Raw genomic sequence first — 26,391 nt, 5'->3', positions numbered from 1 at the left:
ACTGCAATAAGAAAAAACGTGTGGAGAACCTGTTGGCTTTCTTGCATTAACAAAAATAAATATTAAAATAAATAAATATATATTGATTCGAAAATTTAGAAATAAATAAATAAATAAATAAAATAAATAAATATATTAGGACAAATCACACAGATTGAGCTAGCCCCAAAGTAAGTTCGAGACTTGTGTTATGGGATACTAACACTCAACGATACTATATTTTATAACAAATACATATATAGATAAACATCCAAGACCCGGGCCAATCAGAAAAAGATCATTTTCCATCATGACCCGGCCGGGGATCGAACCCGGGACCTCTCGGTTCAGTGGCAAGAACCTTGCCACTGCGCCAACGAGGTCGTCAAATTAAAATTAGTTTAGTAAAATATTATAATAATTTCTAAATGACTTAGTAAATTATATTTAGAACTTTAATTGTAACAATTTACATTCGTTAGATCACGTGAAGAATGTAATTCTAAGGTTAAAAAAATAATATTTTAAGTTAAAGAACTCAGCCATTACAGAACGCATTATAAAGATCATTGTCCCGAGCCCAGCCTATGCATAAATTATAAGACTTTAACAACCTTCAACTTTAGAATTAACTCGATTTTAAAATATCTTGGAGAAATTGAGAGGAATTAATTTAAAAGATTTCTTAAACCACTTCAAAAATATACAACTTTTACTAATTTATTTTTTTAAACATAAATGTAACACATTTAAGATTTTAAAAATTAATTAAATTAAGAAAGATGTTCTTTCAATTATTTTGTTTTGTTATTTTATTATTTTTTCAAATTATTTTGTTATTTTAAATCTTACGATGGATTCGATATGACTTTGTGTTGGCTATTCATAGAAGCCAACTAAATCAGTGGCTTTAGATAGGCTTATATCATATTAAACTAACAGGGCTTATGTACCAGACCTATAAACATGCACCTTATAGGCCAACTATAGTACAAAATGCAAGTCAAGCTCCAACTAAACTATAAAATTAACCCTTTGGCGTGAAATCTACTGCTTACTACAAAATTTAATTTGGTTCCCTTGTGAGATCGCAATATATACATACGCGTCCTTCAGAAAAAGTCTTTGTATACAAACAAACGAACAAAGTATAAACTTAGCACTAGATAGTTTTTTTAATAATTTGTAGTAAATGATTTCAAAACTACAAATAACAGTTTTATACATTATGTCAGTTTTACATAATTTACTTAGATAATCGACGAAATTTTATTAAGTAAAAATATATATACATACTTAAGTATATTTTTTATAAAAATGAGAAATTAAAATATCGCCTTGACAAGATCACCTGATCAAAAACTACAACGGACATCATGCATTGTGCAAACATAAATTCCAGCTTCCAGCTAACGTCAATGTTGTAAGTGGCCAGTATCACAATTTCGGCGCGTGCGCATGGTCTGGGAAGCCCGTGCTTCAGTTCCAATTTTAAAATGGTGTGTTCGAATTAATTAGTTTAAAAGTTTACAAACAATTTACTTACTATTTATTTATTTTAAATATATGTACTAAACTATGTAAGTTAATTATTATATTACGATAAGTTAAAGTAATATATATTTATATTCCTGTTTGCAGACAACAAATCAAATTGACGATGAACAAATTACAAGTAAGTGATCATATCCTACTTAATAAATAAAACTATTCAGTTTTATTTATTAAGTAGTACTACTAATATCATAAATGCCAAAGTTTGTGTGTTTGTCTGTTACTCTTTCACGTAAAATCTACTAGACAGATTGTTACGAAATTTGTTACACGGGTTGAATATAACCTGAAATGACACAGTATATTTTAATAAGGATACTTTTTATATGCGAAATTCCCACGGGCGCAGCTATTTTTTTGTTTTAAAGTAGTTTTAAAGTAGTGTTTTATGTAAATATTTTGAGTTAATCCTTCATTTACTGTTTTAAATAAAACCTAACCTTTAAACATCCCATTAATAACATTTGATACTCACTCAATAATATATCGAAGAAACTTTCGAAACTTGAAATATTTTTTTGCCTAAATACATTGAGGAAAGGATTTTGAAAATTAGAAATTGAAAATTAAGTTTAGTACAATATTAAATTTGTATTCAGAACTTTAAATGTAATAATTTACGTTCGTTCAAAGATCACGCGAAGAATATAATTTTAGGGTTAAAAACGAAAATCATGTCTTGTCCGGTTTCGCAGATAAATTCATGCGGACATAGCCGCGGGCAAAAGCTAGTCCCGAAACGCCAAATTGGCAGCCAAACCGGAAACACTCCCAACGCATTTTGGATAAATAGCATGCAAAATTAATTGCCATAACAATAAAAAAGCGCCAGTTTTGCCAAATGGAAAATTGCATGTGCAACGGAAACAAATTGAAAACTGCGGGAATGCTGGCCACCACCGCACGGCGACATTTCATTCAATTTGTATTCGAATAAATAGTAAATATTTCATATATTAAAAAAATCTTTTTCTGATTGGCCCGGGTCTTGGATGTTTATCTATATATGTATTTGTTATAAAATATAGTATCGTTGAGTTAGTATCCCCTAACACAAGTCTCGAACTTTGCGGCTAGTTCAATCTATGTGATTTGTCCTAATATGTTTATTTATTTTGGAGATTGATTATTAATTATGTGATTTACTTTATTTTGTTTTTTTTTTCTTTCAATATTTCTTAATCATAGATGTTTCAAGTACACATGTACCAGCTATGGATATGGTTTCTGAAGAATAGACGACACGTGTTTCCAGCCCTAAATATGACCACTCCATATTTTCCCTAAAAGCGTGGCTTTACAATCCATTAATTTTCTTGAGAAAAGAATAATTTCCAAAATCAATCTTTATTAAAAATCACGTTACCACTGTACAGATTAATTATTTTAAAGTCATATAGTAAAACTAATTCTTTAGCGTAAACGAAGTCTTTGTTAAAGTTTGTAAAATTGTACTAATGACAGCGCGGCCGCAGCGGCCGGAACGCTCTGCAAACTGCAAACAGCGCAATCAATTGAACGCAACTGTACTGCACACGCAACATATGACAATGAAAGCCAGTTTGAATGGTAGCTCGTATGTAGTGTAATTAGGCCGTGCATATACTGTGATAAACACAGCTTTTCTTTTGTTTACACAAAGCGTAATCAGACGTCGAACAAGTTTTTTTTTTTCAAAAAGGCCAATTTTTACACAAATTTATATAAATTTTACTTCTTCAATGGATTGAGCGGAAATTTTGTTCACACGTTTACTTTGAATGACAATTCAATAGACATGATGGTGCACCCATGAACGGCTTCCGACGAGGGAACTAAACGGTTTACTGCTCGGACAGGATTTTTTGTTTTCTTATTCAATATGATTGTTTGATCTCTCTGTCAACATTATTATCACAAAGATCTTCTCTTATGTTATCGTTCCGAAATACTAGTACTTAGCTAAGTGCAAACAACTGCAGTTTTGGCAAATATTAATTAATTTTGAATATGAAATATGACATATGAAATAAGCGCCTGCGAAGGTCTAATTTCTAAATAAAATGCTTTGATTATGATGAATCGTCGTTAGATTTTCACGTCATTACGACATTTTCTAATGAAAATTACATAGAAATGTATATAGATGGCAATGGCAATCGTCACATTTGTAATTTTGTCCCAATATATTTAACTACGATGCAGATAACTAGACGTAACAGACTAAAGTAGACCTCATTAACCATGCAATAATAATTCACATAATCCACATTTAAAACGCACATTTTGTGAAAAATAACCCGTTTTATTGTTATGATGTGTTAAAATGTTTAATCGCCTCGATTCTCGAAATATCTTGGAAGTCTTTTTACGACTAAGACAATTTTTATGAAATTTGGTGTTGAGGTAAGTAGGTCGAAATTTTGATATTCAATGTTGCCTTTCAAAGTAGATGGCGCTATTGTACAAAAAGATTTTAAATAAACATTTTTTAAATAAACAACAATTATTAAACAGCTAGTGACACCGCGAAGTGTAGCCTAGATAATATTATAAACGCGAAAGTAAGTTTGTTTATTTGTTTGTTTGTTTGTTTCCTCTTCACGCATTCTCTGCTCGAGAGATATTCTTGAAATTTTTCGCACAAGAAATTTGAAGTAACGACCTTTCATCGGGGAAAAATAAAACAGTTGGCGCTAGGAATTCACACGGGCGACATCGCAGGCAAAAGCTAGTTTAAATATAAATATCTCGAAATTTACAGCATGCTTGTGAAAGTAGTACAGACAACAAAATTAAGAATTAATTAGTGAACCCTCGTCAAAGTTTTGGATCAACGGTTTTGTTAATTTATGACGAAAATCGAAAGGCATTCGATTTTGCCAACAAATTTATTATTAGATTCTCTCAGAATACTTTACCACGGAGAGTAAAATATTTATATTAAACTTAAATAACAGTTATATGTATATATAAGAATTTTAGGTTCACTTTATGGTATGCGAATGGTAAATATAGAATGTACAAAACAGAACCGATACCTATATATTATTCATTTTAGGTACATGAATAATATGTATACATTTGTTTGTATGTGTATTGTACATGTATACGTTTGGTATCTATTATAGTACCTACATTTGTTTGTAATAACATTATTATTATTTTTTTCATTTACATAAATAAATATAGAGCCTCTTTCATCACGGGTGGCATCCAGAGTTGATTTCTAAAAATCACTTCTCCGGTAGGCACCTATAGTTGATTTCGCCGAGAAATTACTATTATCTTCTAATTCTGTGTCTATGATACAAATGTTTTACTGGTTAAATGAAACGTAAAAAAAGAATTTTCTGTTGATTCGATTTCAACCTAAGTATTCTCAATTAAACTACCGAACGTTCACAATGTAAAAAATGAAAAAAATAACATTATTACAAGAAATGTGTACATAAATTAAAATTAATTCACGTCTAGTGTTCTCTTCATCGAATGTTTTAACATAATTTATAGAATTCCTATTCTAAATATTAGCCACTCCATATCTATTCCGTAAACGAATCAAAGAATTTACTGCAAATTGTGGGCAATACATGAAATTATTTCTAGTTTAATTATACTTATTCTTTATATATATATATTTCTGCATAGCTTGCATGTAAGAATTTATCTTTATTATCCTTTTTTTTTTACATATTTTCCTCAGTCAGTATATGTTTAATTCCTCAAATATTATCCTATTTATGTACCTGTTATTATATTAATATTGTTTCACTACACTTGTACGTTAGTCTCCTATCTAGTCCTAATGTTTGCTGTTGTTTGTTTCTGTTTCCGTACATATCAACTTGTTTATTTTGCCACCATACCTTAAAAACGGAACCCTTATAGGATCACTTCGTTGTCCGTCCGTCCGTCTGTCTGTCTGTCCATCTGTCAAGAACCTTTTTCTCAGGAACGCGTAAAGGTATCAAGTTGAAATTTATACGAAATACCCAGGTCTACGGTTAATGCGATCAAAAAATATGACCGTTTATGTCGCATATTTTGCGATATTTTGCGATTTCACAAGGGAATCAAAACCACATGGGAATCAAAACTGTAGACCAAGAATCATGAAATTTGGCAAAAAGTTGGGGCATACCGTACTCACATAGGAAAGAATCTGAAAATTAGTAATTTATAGTTACATCACAGAAAAAAAGTTGTACTTGTAATTTATTCCATACAAAATGAGTGCATTTTGCGATTTCACAAAGGAATCAAAACATACAGGGTACTTCCCGATGACCTAGAATCATTAAATTTGGGATAAAGTAAAATCATACATATATATGCTAATATAGGAAAAAATTCAAAAAATGGTAATTTATACTTAGGTACATCACAGAAAAAAATATATATTTGTAATTTGTTTCCCGCTTTTCACCATTCCCACTTTACGAGACGACTAAAGGACAAATAGGCAACCATAGCATTCCCAAAGAGGGTTGACGTTAGGCAGGCGGCCGGTTATAAAATCACAGCCGAATATTCAAAATTTTGTACGAATTATGAACCCTCGGTGCACGGGTCTAACTCGCTTTTTTTACTTGATTCTAGCCGAAAATCAGCACCTTGGCTCGATACCATGGCACCATGCTGAGCTGGTCGCCATTTCGGCTAACATTATGGCTGACATATAGTATTCAATCTATATTCGGTGTTCTTTTGTATTGTACCTTTTTAGTGTTAATGTTTAATGTTTGGATTTTGTGTTTGGAGATTATTTTTAATCACGATCCTCGGGCTTCACGGCGTCACAGCCCTGACTGAATAAATTAAGAATAAATGAATGCAGGTATAAATTTCATGTCAAAAAAAAAACGATTTTGTTTATTCTATTAAATGTTAAAACATTTCGCATTACTTGTATTACTAAAGATTTAACTTTTGGTCTCTCCCCAGAGCACAATATACGTTTCCCCATTTGTTACACTAGAATTCTATCCTATGGAAGATTTAGTGTTACTTTCGGGAATATATTTCCCTCAAACTGTGTAATCTAGAACACAAAACGATCTACTACAATGAGTGACCATATTTTTTATACTACCAAAGAGATAAACCACGGCCCACCTGAAGGTAAGTGGTCACCGTAGCGCTTAAAAAACTTTTTTAATAAATTTTGTTTATCTGTCTATCTATTTGTTTGCGCATCACGCTATATAGCAGATGGTGTAACTCAAAATCTGCTATAGGTTTCATCGCGATACGTTGCTTAGAACCCGAGATATTGGCAATAATAAATTATGAGCGGACGTGCAAAATTAACGCGGGCGAAGCCGCAGGCAAAAGTCATTCGGTAAACCATAATTATGAACTTTATGATAAATGACATCATAATAGACAGAAATTTTTGTATTTCACATATGAGGCGACTAAGGGATAAAAATCCCTGATGAAGCTGATAGGTAATAACTGCATTTCCAAAGAGAATTTAAAAACAGGCAAATGATAAAACAACAGTCGAATTTAAAACAATTTAAAGTTTATTTACAAGACATTCTGAAGCGTTGAACATTTTAGGAAATGGACGTTCGGAAACTGGACTATTTAAGACACTAGACATTGTGAGACTGGACATTATAGGACACTGGACACATTAGAGATTGTAAGATACTAAGCCTAAATATTTTAATTGTGCTCACTATGACGAATGTAATTAGAAACACCGTCAGAGGACAAAGTGTAGTGTACATTGAGGTGGGGTTCTCGATGTGTTAGCTGCGTCTCACTGCGAATCGACTCAACAGTGAAATTCTCAATTTACTTCTCAGTGTGAAGGGAAATGCAAACTTACACTTACCCTCTGACGAGAGAGAGAGCGAGAGATCAGTTTGAGATTGTTATTTGATTATATAAAAGTTATATCAAGTCATTTAATACATTTTTCTTAGTTATAAATACATTATTTTGTAAAGAGAAAAATCATTTTTTTTTATTCTTATTATTTTATTTTTAGATAGCCTTGGAAATTGTTGCCAGGCGAAATAAAATCCCTATTCGGGGATTACGAAGAGTTCTTTATAAGGAAAATAAGACAGAATCCTTCACATGGCAACACCGTACACATCAGCCAAGTAAAAGCTGAGCGATCGATTTCGACGGGTCCGTACACTGGCGGCCAAGCGATAATACACACGACTAGTAGGGTTCCCATTTATTCTGTTTTAGCATCCGAACTCGACTAGTGCTGTGCTAAGCTGTGCTAATTGAACCTAAGTTTCGAGCAATAAAATTCAGTGTGTCTAAAGTAACGAAAATCTATTGGTTTAGGTCACGCGATGCCCCGCCCACTGGAGCGACCTAAACCAATTGAATTTTATTAACTTAACTTCAGTTGCATAGCTTAGAGCTCCTGTCGAATCCTTTGGCCCAACTTTACCATAGCTGTGCTGTGCAGAGCAAATTTTCAAGAAATCAATGGAATTTTGTCAATTTTTATTTGTAGTTAAAGCACTACGCGACCTGAGTCAACAAAATTGCATAATTTTTTACAAACAAAATATTGGTTGTTCGATACTTAGCTTCAACTAGCACAACATAGCAGAGCACTAGTAGAGTTCCATCCAGATACGTTATAGCACCGTTTGTGATGGACATGATTGGTTTTACTGGCTTTTGCTATAAGGTATGTATGTTGGTGAAATTCCCTGCGGTACACTCGAGTTAATCTCCAGGTTAATCAAAACTCCTATCGCCGGTCGACTGTAAGAGATCCCTACATGGGATAAGTCCGCCGTTGTACAATGTATCTTTCTTGTATTAATTTTGTATTAATGTACTTATTTTCGTGTAATAAAGTTATTACAAACAAACTCCTTTATTTATTTATATTAAAAAGGAAAAAAAATCTTTATCTCTTGAAATTCATATATTTAATAAAATTTAAACAACAATTCGTTTGCTAGCCTTTTGATAAAAAGTCAGCATAAATCAGCTTTAATTATTGTAAGCTGTTTATATTATTTTAAAAATGGCAGCCCTACAGAAAGGTCCATATGTTTGGCCCTTCACAAACATCTGGAGTTATAAATGTTCCGATATTATAATTTGTGGATATTGAGGTTATGTGATTTATGTGTATATATGATGGAACCTTTCTTGGGAATATTAATTTAGGTCAGAGAGAGAGGGACATTTCGTCAATAATATATAACATTCAAATATATTTGGTTATCAATATATTACTCTGAGAAACGTAGGTAAAGTGAAATTACAAAATGTCTGTATTTTTATGACGGAGACAAAACACAGTGTAAACCTTTCAGCTGAAGCCACAAAATCCATGACTGAACACGTTTTAGTAGTAACATAAAATGACGGTCACTCTTTTAAATAAAGTAGGTTATAAACACGAAGCAGTTTTTACGATGTGGTTATTTATCATTGAAATCTTCACATCTAATTATGCAATAAATGATCCATTAAATTATAAAAATAACAATGTGGTTGAAATAAAGAGCTCGTTATGATGTAATTTGAGATATGCGTTTGTGGAAATTTCGGGATAAAGATACCCACCGACAGAAAAACACATTGCGCTCCTGCCACTGGACCCGTCACTATATAGTGTACTAGCTTCCCACGGAAGCAGTTATTTTTCCGGGATGAAAGGTACCCTATGTCCTTCTCCATACTTCAAACTATATGGGCCCAAAATTTCAAGAAGATTGTTTGAGTAGATAGAGCGTGAAAAGGTAACAAACTTTCGCATTTATAATGTCAGCTTTCTAAGAATTTTCAAGCATTATGACCGCCATAATTACCATTAATTCTAAAATATTAAAAATATTTTTTTGATAAAATACATAACACACAATACAACACAAATTATTATTCATAGATTAGGGTGTTAAAAAGATTTGAAATCTTTGTTGAAATTTGAAGGAGGGTGCTCGAAAATTCACCCAGCTACTTACCCGTTTTATTTGCATGTGATCTACGCCCTTATTGTCGATTCATTATAGTTTATGCCATGCCGTATACCAAAAACGACTAAGCGTTAATCAAAAATTTTTTAAGTGCGATAGAGACAAAATATACTTTAGCTTTAATCTAGTATGCTTTATTGTTTTTATGAATAACAGGGATAGATAATGATTTTTAAAACGATGTGCCAACCCTATAAAATAAATGAAAAAATGGAAAATACTTAAATTCAGACGATTTTGTAACAAAAAAATTAATCATTTGCAAGCAAATATGAATGAATGAAAATAAAATAGAATGAGATGAAATAGGTAGACATAAAATTTTGCTAGTAAATATAAATTTTGACCGATTAATTTTGCCCAGCTTTGTACAACTCAAACAATTTAGTCAGTTTAAATTGTTTCAGCTTACAGAACAAAAAGCTCCGGGAGTTTTGGAACTACAAAACCGCATCTGAAACATTTAAGTGGAATTCTGTTTCCCGATATTGTGGTTCCGTGAATATTTATAATATGAACATTGGTTTGGGTTCAATGATTTTAATTAAAACGATCCCTCTACCTTGTCACATAAATATAGAATACTAGCAGCGCGCCGGAGCTGCGCTCCCGTGGGATGTCCTGTGGACTATATTACATACATTTTTTTTTTCAGTCATCAATTCTAATAACCTATACTTAGGTATTTTTCCTCTTACGTCATAAAGTTCATTAAAGGCTATTTATACCACAAAAGTAATTGCGGGCCGTCCCAAAGAGCCCCGGAAACGGATACGAGCCGTACCAGAGACTGTTTTCCTTATCTTTGTATCTCAAGATGTCCAGCGGAGGCATATTTCGTCACTGTTAGTATTTTAATTAACCAAAGTTTTGTTTATTTTGATGGGACTTCTTAACTTTATTCTAGGAATTCATTTTAATGTTTAAGTTGAAAAAAGTCGGAACATGTCAAATAATATTAATACAATAATGATTTTCCGCAAAAAATATTTAACCACAATTCAAATTGGAGGTTATACGATGCTTTAAAAAATTTAAGTATGGTAACTTATATATACTGATTTTCCTTTGATTTTCAATATCAAAATTACCTAAACTCTCAATAAAAAAATAGCATAAAGTTTGGATTTTACATGTTCGCGGACGCTCGAGGAGATACTATAGAAGATTATTGTTGAACAGTTATAGAAATCGCCCGTCCGCGAAAGTGTTAATACTTCAAAATAGCCGCAGATTACAAAAATAAATATACCTAATACTCAAGAATACAGATAGTCTTTGCAAGATATTTCTTTTGTACAGTGTCTTATAAGTAGGTTTTCAATACCCCGGGGAGAGATAGACTTTTCCCTCCAGTTGGGTTGGTTCCCGTAAATTTCTAGTTGGCCCCGTGAGATCTGTCCGCAAGCACGGATTATTGTAACAGTTGCCGATAACTTTGACAACTATGTTCAGATTCAGGGTATATGCAATCTTGATAATATAATGGTATGCAATTGATTTCTATCAACTTGCGTGTGATTCTTTTTGCAAACTATAGTACATATTAATACCATGTTTTTATCTTATATTTTTTCGCAATAAACATTCATGAATTCTCTTATATCTACTGATATAATTATGTCATTATGTGTACTTTAGACGCAAAATTTTGTCCACGGAGAAATGGATTAGCTGTAGCAAGAGACTGTGGAGAGATTTACAACACACACGCTGTTCAAAATATGATCAATTTACAGTTATAATTATTTTAATGGTTTCATATTCCCGCAATATTACCGATAAATGTCGCAAAAGGTCCACCTGCAATGCAACTCGGCACATGTTTTGTTAATATGCGTCCAGTATTTTCGCTAATGATCGAAAATTGTAAACCTAACACTGACAGATAAGATTTTTGTTGACCACTTCGTGTCATTTAAACTTTAATTGACAATATTATAAATGAAGTGTTTTCTTCCAGTGCTCCGGCGAGCATTTAGCATGTTCGACTCAAGCAAACAGGGAAGGATAGAGAAGGAGAAGGTACGGACCATCCTGAACACCATGGTGCACAGCTTCGATGACAACGAGCTGGACCGCATGCTGGAAGACGAGGATGTCGATGGTAAAGTTATTAAATAAATATATTGTTACTTATAGCTTTTGTCCGCGGCTTCGCACGCGCGAATTTCAGTTCTTAAAAGGAATCGAAGTAAAATTTCAGTTATTCTTTTATAGCGTATTCTAAGACTGGTAAAATGTATTTATTACTATGATTCACATTCGTATTTTTGTCATCTTTAGTTCAATTCCCCGTTTCCCGCTAAGATTTCCGCTACGTGTCTCGTTCCGAAACTTGTCCCGTGCCGTTTCCTACAAATTGTCCCATGTCTTTTCCCGCAACGTGTCCCATGCCATTTTCCGTATACTTTACTAACTATATATATAAATTACTAAATACAAATATAAATAAAAAATTTCATGTGTCTTACTTCAAAAATGACGAAGTTTCATGCAAGCTGGCAACCCCTATTTCATTTCCCTTAGGGATGGAATTTCGAAATATCCCTTAGCGGACGTCTCCTAGTCACAATCTACCTTCTTGCCAAATTTCATCATCATGGGCTCAGTAGTTTCGAGATTTCGTGATACATGAGTGAGTGAGTGTTTTTTGCTTTTATATATATATAGATAGATGGACTGACCACATCGATTGAGATAGACCCAAAGTAATATCGAGACTGTTAATGGATTACTATAAATTATAATAATATACAATATACGTATAGATAAACATATATGTCAGATCAATCTGAATAAGATCATTTTCAATCCTGACCTAACCAAGGATCGAACCTGGGAGCTCTCATTGTCACGTCTGTTTTACTGTAAAGCAGACGTGACAATGAGAGAGAGGTAGTGTTGAAGGGTATTTTTTAAAAATTTATTCCTTTATCGGATTCATATAGTGGTAAATACAAAGCTAACTATATCACATTTTCCTAATAATGTGGCAGATATTTGGCAGGTTTTTTATTGACGAAGCGTGTTTCAGATTTTTTATAAAGGTCGTGAAACCCATATTTAATTTTCACTTATGAAATTTGTCAAAATATGTCTACTATTGTAAATGCACGTGAAAAGGAAAATAAATACAAACTTACTTCTTTCTTCTACTTCAAAAGAATTACTACAAATTCTCGGAAAATTCCGTGAAAACAGCAGTAAAAAGCAATGAAACAGGAGTCAAGGGAACGCATTTACAAAAATAAACCGGACTAATTTCGGTTGTAAGCACATTTTTAAGTTTACGAGCGAAAGAATACGTTTAGAAAATAGTTGTTTAGCCACGAAAATGGACGGTGCGGTGGGTATTTTCAAAAAACTTTTTAACTTTGCCTTTTATTATTTTTAATTCCAGATAACTTCATACATTCCAAATGCATTAAAAGATGAATGAAATACCGTATTATATACCTAAAGAGAGATTTTATTCCTAGAGAGGAATCCAATAAATTGATAGCTAAATAAGTATATCTATCTATATAATTATATAAGTATGCCTAACCTATAAGCGTTAATAATTAAAATTCATTGTAAGTAGATGTGAAACTGGGTTTGTTAGTACTGTCACCTCAAAACGGATAATTAGATTTACGCACATTGGGCACAATTATGAAATTTTTATTTAAACATTCGTCACGCAATTTCCCTGGATAGTGTTGCCAGAACTAAATCGCAATAATGTCACTATGAACATAATTTTTCGCTCCATCAACCGCCCGACCAGCAGATGTCGCTCAATTAGGAGAGAAGACAGGCAGCCATCTTTGAAGACACGATCATAAAATCGAAGCGTTACAGTTTTTGGCTATTAATATCTTCCGCGAACACTATACTTTTTTTCTGCTACCTTTTTTCGATGATAAATATTTATCACATTAACTTTATTTACGCTCGAACTAAATATGTAATAGTAATCTAAATCCATGGACAATCCGCACACAACTCATTATTATATTTGTATACCAGTAAATGACATAAACTACCTGATTGTCTGTCAAAAGTGACTTTTATTTACTACTCGATTTATGTCTCAAATATTTTATGATCAATCTATGCATCCTTTCTACAGTAATAATAAATGATGTGCCAATATTTTGAACTCAGTAAATCCAGTAGGAAGAGCAGTGATTTATTACAGCCCGTTTGAATAGCTTTGGCAAGCTTAGAAATACTACATTGTGTTTGTATCATAGTCGCAGTAGACTGTGACCGACTATCATGGGGGACCAATATCAATAACACGCCAAAAATTATTAAAAACGTCGACACTATTAAGATTTTTTTACTATAATGACATTTTAGACAATCTTTTATGCATTACAGAGATTTTATTGCATTCAATGCGTAACAAAAAGTTGAGGAGTACACCGTCGGGAGCCGTTCCTGCGTGCACCATCAGGTCATGCTCATGATACAAAAACACGTGTACTTTTCAGCTCAATCACCACGTCAATAGCTACACGCCCCTGAATCTCGTTCCATATCTGCTGGCTCAGGACAGGTGGCAAATATATTGCAACTGTGCAACTTCGCCACTGCACTCGTATTCGTAAATGCATATGAAAATTTTCGTTTAACTTTGGGGATTACAAATGTTAGGTTACCTACACGCTTCGTGCTGTAAAATTCGAGATAAATGTATGTATTATTTTGAGTTTGTCATCTGCTAGATTTGTCTGCGGCTACGTCCGCGTGAATTTCACACGGTATAATTATTTTTTTCCTCAAAAAATAACTGGGATTAAAAGTAAACGTAAACTCCGCCGTTGGAGTCGATTGACAACTTTCGGATTTATATGAATTGTTTCTTTTTTGTTGCTATATTCTCTTCTTACCCTTGCGTGTTTGTGAAAATAGGGCCTTAATGGAGTTCAATATGCGATACTGTATCCTAAAACTACAATACAGAATGGCTCGTAAAATTTTACTCACTTTATATAAATTTTATTTATCGAATCAAAAGTATTTTAGCAAATATAATATAAAGATTATAGTATGAGACTATTGGCCTGTTCCGACTGCGGTCGGGTAAAACCTTTTGGTAAAACTGGTCTGTCATGTTTTCCGCCGTTCCTGTTTCCCGGGAAAAGTTACCAAGTTCATAAATGACTCGACGGAAAATGATTTTTTTTTGAAAAAAAATAAAATTATTTACATTTTTCGTTGTTACTGCGCTTATTTGTTATACAAAATCTACAAGACATTCGATCGAAAGATTATACGAATTTAAATGTATCTGGGTTAGCTTAATGAATAGATTCTATCTAATTTTCTTCTTTTGAACGAGTCGAAATAGCATATAAATTATACAGCAGCTACAGCAATTCCCTTGTCATTGGCCCATAATAGACTTAATTAATTGACCTAATTAACCCAGGTGATAAGTCAACTCCAGGGCGTCATTCAAGTCCTCTATTATTTAACTAGTGAACTAAACTGTCCAACAATGCGCAGGTTTCCTCATGATGTTTTCCATAACCAAGTGGTGGTCTATGAAATATAATGAGTTATTTACGTGAAACGTGGTAAAAGATAATAGATAATATAAGGACCAACATGTCTCGCCATCAAGGCAAAGAAATTTAATTATTATTGCCATAAAAGCGCTGGTTTTTAGTTCATGAATTTGTATCTGACTCGTGTGTTAGTATACATATAGATTGGTATACAAATTCATGTGGCACTAGTAGGATTCAAACCTGAACAACGAATGATAAATCGTGCGTAACACTGCTAGTCTATCTATATAGCAGAATATAGATATTATGAGAGACGTCGTTTCAACTGACACCAAGAGCAATTAGGACAATAATTGGAGCTTCGCGCAGATGCTCTCCTATTGGGAGTCCCAGAGAGTTATTACGTGATAAATGATATATTTAATCTTGGAGATTTTTTATTACAATCTTTGTAGCCAGTGTTACGCAAGGAATTTGGGGTAATAAACAAAAACGCGTCTCACTTCCCATTTAAAATAGGACTACTCCCAGCTTATAAGAAGATATAACATTTCTAAATAGGATTTTAGCTTCAATCATGCGGCCCGTTCTACACACTGCTTTTCTAGTTACAGCAAACATTTTATCCCAACGTATACTTACATAAGTATACTGGGCGGCTTTACTGAGATGCAGCTAACCAATCACAGTGCGTTATTGTGACGCAACGACAGCCACACCTCAAAATGTGATTGTTTCGATGCGTCTCGCTTCGAATTTATTCGATTTTGAAGAGTGAAATGCAAACGCCCTTTGAGATAGGCCTATGATGATCATTCAATAGTATATCAACCTACGCAAAATTGTTGCAAACTCGCCGCTATCACCGCACCGTAGAGGTTCATGCCGGGTAATTTGATGTGCTGTTGAGTTGACTGTACCAAAGAGCTCACTCGCACATTCAATCAAATTATTTTCTGTTAAAATTCAAAAGAGGTAACTTGTTTGGGTGCGAATTTCGAAAATCGAACTCCAATATCCAATCAGAAAGTTTGCCGAAACCTTCACATTATTATGAGATTGTCGGGACAGTGATGGATATGACAACGAAGGGGACAGCGGAGGCGACGAGGCGAGTGATTGTTAATATGAATAGATAGGTCGAAGTGATGGAAGTGCAAATTTTCTTTGATTTTTTCTTGGGCGGATATCAACTGAAATTGCTCTTTCATTCGATTTTTTGTTTCTTCGTCAACCATATAGAGTCGCGACTCAACGTCCGCTTTCCTACTTTTAACCCTTCGCAGGACACGTTATAACAATTAATTTTCTTTTGTGTCTCGTTTTGGGTCCGTGAAAGGGTGAAATCTCCACTTCGCACGGCCTCATTTTTGGTTATCAGACCATCGGCACGCACATCACCTTCGACAACATCAAGCCTTCTTGAGTATATACCTTAAACCTTGAAAGTTTGAAGCGATAGTTTAATTATGAACATTGGCCCTCTATGATTCTTGCTAGTTTACGCTAGACGTAAATATTATCATTAATACGATAAAAAATATTAGAACGATAGATTCAGTTGCGATCTAGCTAAAGTTAAGCGCTCATGAGCGGCAGCAGGTGATATAAATGCTACAATTATGTCGCGTTTCGAATTGGCGCCGTTCCAATTGGTGCGCTGAATGGCATACCTCAGTGAATTATAAGTGTTTATGCAATTGAAGCCGCATGCGCCGTGAGGGTGCGATTCATCACGGCACTTCACGGTGACATGGCTTTGTGACTGTGTGAAGATAAATGTGGTCTGTATGCTGCTGGCAATATGAGACTTTCCACTAGAAAAAGTATCCTTATAGAGGGCAGTCGCTTACGACTATTATGCACATCACTATGTTATATAAAACTACATCGCTTCCCGCTGTCTGTTTGTCCGCAACGGATTTTGATACTGTTTTGATAGAGAGTGATTCAAAAGGTTGATTTATACATGGTTACTGGTATCAAATGCAAAACCTCCTAAAGACTACTTGGGTACATCAAAACAAACCACTTTTATTCTACGACTTTTCGTGGTTCGTAGAATTTTTTTTTCAAATAAAAAATACGAATTTGCGATTCTACATATATTAACTCTATGTAATAGCCAAGCAACACGAGACAGTAGTTAGCGTTATGTAGCGGAATCGAACATAAGGGTAACATATTATAGAAACGACATTAAAACTAAAAAAAATTAAAAAATTAACATTTTTGTTGTTTATGTTTACGTTTAGACAAAAGTCGTAGAACAAAAGATGTTAGTCTCTATGTACCTTATGCGTCTTTGGAAGGTTATGCGTTAGATACCAGTAACACTGTATAAGTATTTAGGAAGTGATCACCATAGACGTAATACTTTGTGTAGCTGTCGAACAAACATACAAAGCTTTTTGCGAACATTTTAGTAAGCTGTCACTTTTAGCATGGAGCGTTTGGAGGAGTCCAAAAATGTGTGACTTAATTTTTGTCATATCTTTGAATGCATTGTTATTATCACTGGCGTTTCTATTAATATAAGTGCCTCCGAATAGTCATCACAACAAAAATTTTACAGCTCGGTGGCGTAGTGGTAAAGTGCTTGCCTCTGAACCGAGAGGTCCCGAGTTCGATCCCCGGTCGGGTCATGATGGAAAATGATCTTTTTCTGATTGGCCCGGGTCTTGGATGTTTATATATATTTGTATATGTTATAAAATATAGTATCGTTGAGTTAGTATCCCGTAACACAAGTCTCGAACTTACTTTGGGACTAGCTCAATCTGTGTAATTTGTACTAAAATTACAAAAACATGTAGTTGTCCTAATATTTATTTATTTATTTGTCAACTAGCCTATTACAAAAGGTTGATCCAGGTACTATTTCTCGTGGAACGTCATTTGTACTCATATCCACATATATTCTTATAACTTTATGCAGACTGGACTCAAAAATGTATTATATAAACTGCAATTGCATTGGCATGTATTTATAACGGCGAGCACTTTAAGATATTACGAGTACTTTACATATTGCAGAGTGATTTGTGTAGCGGCTACTCCGAAATCCCGCGTTTTATGTTCGGCTGTATGTTCCCAACGATCTCGGGAACTACGTGTCGTAAATGTTTATAACAATTGTTTCTTGTCATGCAAGATGTGCCGTGTTGAATATTATTCATTATGAAATAGTGCAGGTGTTGGAAATATGGACTGAAGATTGTGGATTTTAGATTTGTTGATTATTATCAAAATCATTATTATTTGTATCTCCTTTGAGAGGCTTGCGTGGAAATATGGATCCAACTCGTAGAGGCCCTTTGGAGAATTTTGATGTTGTGTTATTATTATTGTATTCTTATATTGGTACGGATTTTCAGCCACGGATCAAACGGGACCCGGTCCTTTGAGGCATTCATGGGGCCGAAGCCAACATTGAAGAGGCCTTTTTGTACCTTTTAATTCTAAAATGAGATGGCTGCATCTGTAGAGATCCATCCCTTGGTGTACCATCGGGGAACACCAACGGACAGTCCCCCGCAGCTGCTAGACTATTGCCGAGAAGGGATCTACGTGATTTGGGCTATGTATATGTGATGTTAGTGGGCCAGATTTCTGGTTTATGGAGTGAGTGCGGACATACCTTAAAATTACTCACTAAAACTTTACGTGGTAGATGGTGACTCGCTGCTTTTTGTCTGTATGTGCCTGTGGGCCCCCTAAATAAGCCATCTGCAGACGGCTAGGGCGCAACACAATGGAGCAGCTGAGGGTGTCGAGAGGTGCGGCTCCGGTTTCACCATCACGGGACTTACCCCCGAGAGCGGGTTTCCCCACAGTTACGTGCAATAAACTTCCACTCTGGAGCGAATGTTCTGCTCTTGCTACTCCACTCTGACCGGCCGGCTAAGGCAGGACAGAGGCGGGGACGTGTTACTGTGTGTATGTGTGTGTGTGTAGGTGCATGTGTGTGTGGTCCCCTGGAGATCGGGTCCTTGGTGACGCCGCTCACCAACAGCTCGCCACAAGCTGCCCTGCAGTGACTGATTGCACTGGAATCCAAAAAAACCCATCGGGCGATGGGGTCGTCACATCCCGACGCCTATTATTGTTCAAAACGTTATAAGCGGCTAAACCGCTAGACCGATTTTGATGAAATGTGGTATGCATGTAGTTAAATACCACAGTTAAAGACCCACGTTTAAACATAGGCTACCTTTTTCAAAAATCAACACCTAATTGATCACAATGGGGGTGAAAGTTTATATAAAAATCGTGTCTCTTCCGCTTTCGAAGATAAATTCACGTTGGCGCAGCCGCGGGCAAAAGCTAGTTCACTATAAAGCCTCGATGGACGGTTTAAAGCCATAAGTTTTAATGGCTATCTTGTAGATTATATTCGACATTACCGTTATGCTCCAAGATAATGGATTATTGGGAAACTAGTGGGCGACTGAGATTATGTTTGCGTGTATGTTACTGTAAATGTCTTAACTAAAGAAATAACTATTTAACTAATGCTGTAGCATTCGTTTTGAACATTTTTTATAGAACTAGCGATGGTCCAGTGGTTAAGACGCCTGGCTGTGATCGAAAGATGCCAGCTTCGTATTCTTCCTCATGTGTTTTCACGATCTATGAATACAACATTCTAACTCATGTAGATTTTATAGACCTCCGCTTGATGAGGAGAAGGAAAAAAATTAAAATAACTCATATGAACTGTCGTCGTAAAGTTCTGTCAGATTCCTTTAGGCCGCTTAAATAAAATCTAACACCAGCAATAGTAGACTGTTTGGTATAAAGAAAAATGTTGATCATTACATATTATAAAACAAAATCCTCTGTCGCGTCTGCCTGTCGCGTTCGCGATAAACTCAAACTACTGTACAAATTTTCGTGCGGTTTATTCTGAGGAAGATTTAGGTGTATAGTTTTTACCCGAGTGACGCCGGGATGGATTTATATAACATATTTTAAAAATCATGAACGTTCCATTTCAGGTAGCGGCAAATTAAATTTCGATTCGTTTGTTCGCGTCGCTACACATTTTCTGGATGAGGACGACGAAGCTCTTCAGAAGGAACTGAAAGAAGCCTTTAGACTTTACGACAAAGAAGGTAAGGTTTATTTTACTTAAACATACCTATTCAAATATCTTCTAAATTCAGTTTAGGCTGATAAATTTTAAATAATTTACATATTCGATTTTTAAATGTGTTCTTTTTATTTTTAATAATTAATGGTAACGGGGCGATTTGAAATATTTGCCAAAAAAAGAAAAATAGCCTAATTGATTTTGAGCCGGTGCGGCGCCAATCAATAATAAACATTCGTACCACGAGATAAGTTTCAATTTGTTTTGAATTCCACAGACTTTTGTATTCTTTCTAAAGTATTCTAAGCTACAGCGTACACGAAAAATAAACAAAAATGTTAGCGAACACTGAAACCTCCAGAGACTTAGTTACGCGTGTTTTGGACAAAAATAACAAACACTTCATATTGTTTGTCTGACCGTACACAAGTACGAGGTACAAAAGATTTGTTTGGTAGGACGAGGTTGTTTGATGTTGCGACATACACTTATGGACACACACTTTTTTATTCAGCACTTCCAAATTTAGCCGCGTTTTTAGATCTCCTGTTTATTTTCATTGCAGCTCGGTAAATCTGATTTGTCAATTTTTTATGAGTATTTATTAATTGAGGACTTCCGATAATTGTGAATAAGGCACATATAATCCTTCAATTTGCCGCGCCATTATGTAGTTTAGCATCCTAATAAGTACAATATTATTAGTTTCAATGCGAAAGTTTGTAAGGATGTATGTTTGTTTAGTACACGGGTATAATATAACCTGGAGAAACACATAGGATACTTTTTATCCCGAATTTCCAACGGGAGCGAAGTTCCTGGGCGCAGCTAGTAGTAAATAATGACAAGTCAATTTGCCTTCGACATAATACATACGACGATGCCGCATGTTAACAGCGGACTCCCACAAAATATCTACAACATGTACAAAGACATTAGCATACTGCCCTATATAAAACAGAGGAGACTCAACCAATTTCACCGCAGCATGTGCTTCAAAAAACTTAAATTTTGCGTACAGACCTACTCTGAACCGTATCATTAACTAGGGAAATTGTTCCTTTCTCATGAAAATTGACGAATCATAATGACAGCGCGGTCAAATTCAAATTCAAATCATTTATTCAGAAATTAGACCTTCACAGGCACTTTTTCTCGTCAATATTTATAGTTATTTCTCACAAGCTACAAACTACTCGGTCGAAACACTCCGAGAACTAATAAAGATTGACTGAAGTTCCATTTTTGTTCGTTCATTGTTCTGCAAAATTATAAACACTTCTAATTGATTTTGTATTTGTGTTGACGCTCAAGAGCTGCCTCGGAAAGTGACGTCCATGTGAAATTGTGTGTTAGAATTGCTGGCATAAAGATCGCAATACTGCACAAAACGCGTCCTTGCGCGATCCTGACATGCGTATCGTTACGAACAGAGATATTTTATAAACACACGGCACAAAAAACGCGTCCTTGCGCGATCCTGATATGCGTATCGTTACGAACAGAGATATATTATAAACACACGGCACAAAAAACGCGTCCTTGCGCGATCCTGACATGCGTATCGTTACGAACAGAGATATTTTATAAACACACGGCACAAAAACGCGTCCTTGCGCGATCCTGACATGCGTATCGTTACGAACAGAGATATTTTATAAACACACGGCACAAAAAACGCGTCCTTGCGCGAATCTGACATGCGTATCGTTACGAACAGAGATATTTTGTAACAAGGTCAAACATCGAAATGTGAAAAGCAATCACAGCAGAATGTACTATTCACTTATGTAGGTACCTATACAACATTCGTGGAATTACACAAACTTCGTGTGTGAATACCAACGCAATTTTGGCAAGCATTCCTCGGATTTCCCTCTCGCTTCAGCCGCCTAACTTTCTATTGCATTCGAGTCTGAAATTTACTTCCGATATTGTTAATTATTACAGATTTGTAAAACACCTATATTAATAGGTGGACATTGTTATGCAAACTAGAACTAACCCACACAATTTCACGTTCGAGATAATTAGGTTTTCGTTTTAAAGCTCTGAAGAAGTAATATACTTACTTAAATGCTTAATTTACTTATGTATTTAACTTTGTATTGATGAAAACAAATGTTTGTTTTCAAATGAAAACAAATGACAATACAATGTTAAATAAATAAAAATAAATATGTGTTTCTTTCTCTGCGAAGGTTTATCTGTTCCACTTTTACGGCTAAACCGCTGCTGGACAGATTTTGAAATGTGGCATGCGTGTACTTAAACACCCGATCAAACATAAGCTGCTTATGTTTTAAAATATCAACCTCCAAATGACTATAATAACTAAAAGCTGGTACTATATAATTTATAATTTGATTTGAAAAAGTGCCTGTGGAGGAGAGGGAGGTCTAATATCTGTATAAATTCTATCACTTTTGACTTCACCTTCCTGTTTTTCGATTATCGTTGATAGGATACGCGATGGTCGTCTTTCCAGACGCATGCGTCAGACGTGCCAAGCCCTACTTCAGTCTAGCTGCCATTCTTGTCACACAACTATTATATTTTAAAAACCTGTATCCTTTTCAGGTAACGGCTATATCCCCACGTCGAGTCTGCGAGAGATACTGGCAGCGCTGGACGACCAGCTGACGCCAGACCAGCTCAACGAGATGATCGCTGAGATTGACACTGATGAGTCTGGCACAGTGGACTTTGATGGTTGGTACATACATACGTAGATAGAGAAAGCTGTAGACTGCTCATATAATATCTTTCATTTAGAATTTCTCTGAAAGAAAAAGCTTCAAAGATTTGGAATTCTTCTATCCGACGTGGCTACACCTCGTCCGACGTCTATATAGTTTTGCTGGTCTTTACATACGTACATATTATCACGCCTATTTCACACGAGGCAAGCAGAGAGAGGGATTTGTTTTTCCCTCGTTGACCCAACCTACTTGCAAAGATTACTTTAGTCCATTCCAACCACAACTAACACTGAGATTCCAATGAGTTTAGATACATTAATGGAGCAATTGAAACGGGGCGGTTTGAATATCGCGCAGTTCTCGTCTACCGACCCAATTTATGATTATTCGGGGTGAGAATTTATTATTAAATAGGAACCACCTTCTAATTTCAGAGTTCATGGAAATGATGACTGGTGATTAGAAGAAACAATAGACCGGCGCGGAATCTAGTCAGAATAAACAGATACTTAAATCAATGATGTCTCATTTACACCGCTTGAATTCACTGCAGTAATGTAGTGTCGGTAAATTGGTGTTCAGAAAATGCATATTCGGAAATAGATTGGGGCTCTGATATTTCCTTCTTTGGTCCTTCTGGACTTTCTCTGGTCCAATGAAGATGGGTAAGTACTACCATATTACGGCCAGATTTTGCGAAAAACCAGCAAGTTACGTAGGGAACAAATGTCGGGCTATACCACATCAGCCTGGTCCTAACAGAAGGACCTTTAGATTTTTGTAGTGTCTCCATGTGCTGGTGTTTTCTTTTCTAATCTGGTGGTCTGGTTTGTAATAGGTGATGCATACCACGAGATCTGTATGGTTTGTCTGAGCTGTGCAGTAGATAATATATTGCTTTCTATAGAAATATATATATTGCTTTCTCTTCAATGAAACGCACAGAACAACTTTCTTGGAACTATTAATGGAGTGCTGAACAGATCGTGGTCGGTCTATGAAAACTATTATTAGTCAGATTGGTATACAAACTAATTTGGCACGAGTAGGATTCGAACGTGGAACCTTTCGATCCACAGGCGTCTTAACCATAACACCACCACCACTTCAATTTAGTGCTATTTCGCAGGAAAACCATAGACCTGAGAGATGCCAACTCTCAAAGCGCGCATTGTACGCCAAAAACATGTAAAACATTCCTTTAAGTATACTCATATTATACCCAATTTATTCAGAATTTCCTTTATATCTCAAAGGCAGGCGACACGATTTAACCTTGTGAATATTTGTCGAATGGCTCCAAGCGGAAATTAGATATTAGCACACGACATTCCACCCTTCATTCATATACCTATACATGCCTGCAGATTTATATTCACATAGATACGAGTACCGCATCTTCTCTAATATATTGCCACATTTTATTTCTGCCAAATTTTAGACAATATTCATAACGTCCGAGGCAATGTGATAAATAAGTGGTTCAAACTGTAATCATTAATTTTGCCCGTCTATATAAGTTTCTTTGCTTCACCATATTAAATATCTTGCACATATTTGAAGATAACGGAAGGAATTTAAGGTGACGATTCCATCGCTCTTTATGGGTAACTAGATTTTGCTTATATTAAGCCCTTTTGTACTCCCCCTATTTATATACCCTATTTATTATGCCGGGGCTTCGCTCCCGTGGGAATTTTGAGTTAAAATATAGCCTATAGCAATTTTGGATAATGTACCTTTCTAATGGTAAAACAATTTTAGAAATTGGTTCGGTAGTTTCGGAGCTTACCCGCCTCAAACATACAAACTCACAAACGCTTACCTCTATATAATAATAGTACAGAAGTATAGATATAGGCTATGTGATTTTTTTATTGTACATACTTCTAAGACGTATTCCTTAATAAATAAATAAATAAATAAATATGACATCGACTGAACTCGTTTCAAATCAAGCAGTTTTCTTTTACAGCAATATGCTTAGGTACAGCAGATGCGCTTATACCGGGTCATATGAGCTGTTCCTCGTCTCACCAAAATTCTGAATTATATAACATGTCAAAGATCCACATTATACTGTGATATGTATTCGTTTTCCGAGAAGAACTAAGGGAACCTCGTACAAAGACTTAATTATCACAGCGTGGCCGACTGAAACGTGCAAAACTGCCTACTTTAATATAGTCTTCTCTGAACCTCTTTCCAAGTCTAGGGCTGTGGTTTGAATGATGGCGTTCGACATAGCTTAAATAATCTGTCTATATAGGTATAGTTAGTAGATAGTGTAGAAAATAAATTAGGCTGTGTTCTCTTGGTTGGCAAGATTGGAAATTTGTCAAGAAATCTTAACCATTTTTGGTATTGCAATAGCAAAGAATTTTATTCGTTAAAAATGTGTTGTTATGAATAGACAGAATATTATTACATCCTGTAAGTAAAGTAAAAAATAAAAAATATTTTATTTGAGTTGATTATATGTGTATTAAATTGAATTGAATTGTAATAATTGTATCAATTTAATCACTACATTCGGAGCAAACTAGCTATAAAGTTCCACGTAAGCTATCTTGCAAACAAAACAAACACAAAATGATTTTTTAAAAACGGTCAACGGTAATTTAAATTTATATTGTGTTTTTGTGACAGTGGAATTAACGATCATCATCATATCGAGTGTGTTATATTGCTAACACTGGTGCCAGATTTTATTCAAATCGTCTAAAGGCATCTGACATGATTTTTACGACTACCGCCACCGCCCGTGGCAGGTACACAATAGTGAACTAAACTGTCCATCAATGTGCAGATTTCCTCAAGTGGTGGTTAAAATAACGATCGAAAATAATTTAGTCGCCATCAATCAGCCCTCAGCCTGTTTACCGCAGACCCTGAAGCACAACTCCAGTTGAAAGAATTTCAAATAAGGTAGTGTTTTTGATGTAATGAATAAACCTCACAACCCTACATTACATATGGGTAGTTAGCGTTAAATCATCACATCTTTGGAATCAAAATCTTCGCTAATTTGCCTTATTTAGTATCCCACTGCTGGGTAAAAACCTCACAGTTTGTTGTTTAAGTGAATTAATTTACTAGTAGTACTTCTAAGAGAAAATGTTTGTATTTTTCTTTGTACGGAATAAACTCAAAAACGACTGGGCCGATTTTGATAAAACTTGGCACTGAGATAGACGAAGCCTTCAGAAGTGACATAGGCTACTTTTTTCATTATGATTTTACCCGAGCGAAGCCGAGGCGGGCCGCTAGTAAAGTAAAAAAAAGAAAAAATAAACAAATAAAATATTTTTTTTTTCTAGTCTATACCGCTTCTTTTAACTAGTGTTTCCTAACCAGGCTATTAGCTAGGTACGTCCTTGTGGCAAACTCGGTAATGTACAAGTTTCTAAGCTGTAACCTACTAAGATTGTTAGCGCTTCAGTGGACCAACGACATTGCTAACTTTATCTGGAACTTTCTATAATCCAGTGTCGTACATGAGAGACAGAACGCTGACAGACGCGACGCGTCACCTTTATTTCTACAAGTGATATTCAATTCATTTATTCATTGCAAAACACTTATTGTGTTTAACAGTT

General features: G+C 35.0%; 2 protein-coding genes across 5 annotated transcripts in view; one reads left to right on the top strand and one right to left on the bottom strand.

The window, feature by feature from the left end:
- The window catches only part of LOC128674510 (calmodulin-A-like), a 151,970-nt gene that overhangs the window by 28,339 nt on the left and 97,240 nt on the right, over window positions 1-26,391 (bottom strand). The window lies entirely within an intron of this gene.
- Window positions 1,371-23,310, top strand: LOC128674511 (troponin C-like). Its single transcript, XM_053753035.1, has 6 exons — window positions 1,371-1,478; window positions 1,621-1,654; window positions 11,452-11,595; window positions 19,996-20,112; window positions 22,671-22,802; window positions 23,227-23,310. The coding sequence occupies exons 1-6, from the start codon at window positions 1,476-1,478 to the stop codon at window positions 23,253-23,255; spliced, it is 459 nt and encodes a 152-aa protein (XP_053609010.1). The 5' UTR covers window positions 1,371-1,475; the 3' UTR covers window positions 23,256-23,310.

Source organism: Plodia interpunctella, chromosome 13, assembly GCF_027563975.2.
Source record: "Plodia interpunctella isolate USDA-ARS_2022_Savannah chromosome 13, ilPloInte3.2, whole genome shotgun sequence".
Taxonomy (NCBI): Eukaryota; Metazoa; Arthropoda; class Insecta; order Lepidoptera; family Pyralidae; genus Plodia; species Plodia interpunctella.
This window is presented reverse-complemented; position numbering and strand designations above follow the sequence as displayed.

Excerpts from the sequence above, each read along its gene's own strand:
- LOC128674511 (XM_053753035.1), top strand. Across the intron at positions 1,655-11,451 it reads TGACGATGAACAAATTACAA|TGCTCCGGCGAGCATTTAGC; the intron begins GTAAGTGATCAT and ends GTTTTCTTCCAG. Across the intron at positions 20,113-22,670 it reads TAGACTTTACGACAAAGAAG|GTAACGGCTATATCCCCACG; the intron begins GTAAGGTTTATT and ends TATCCTTTTCAG.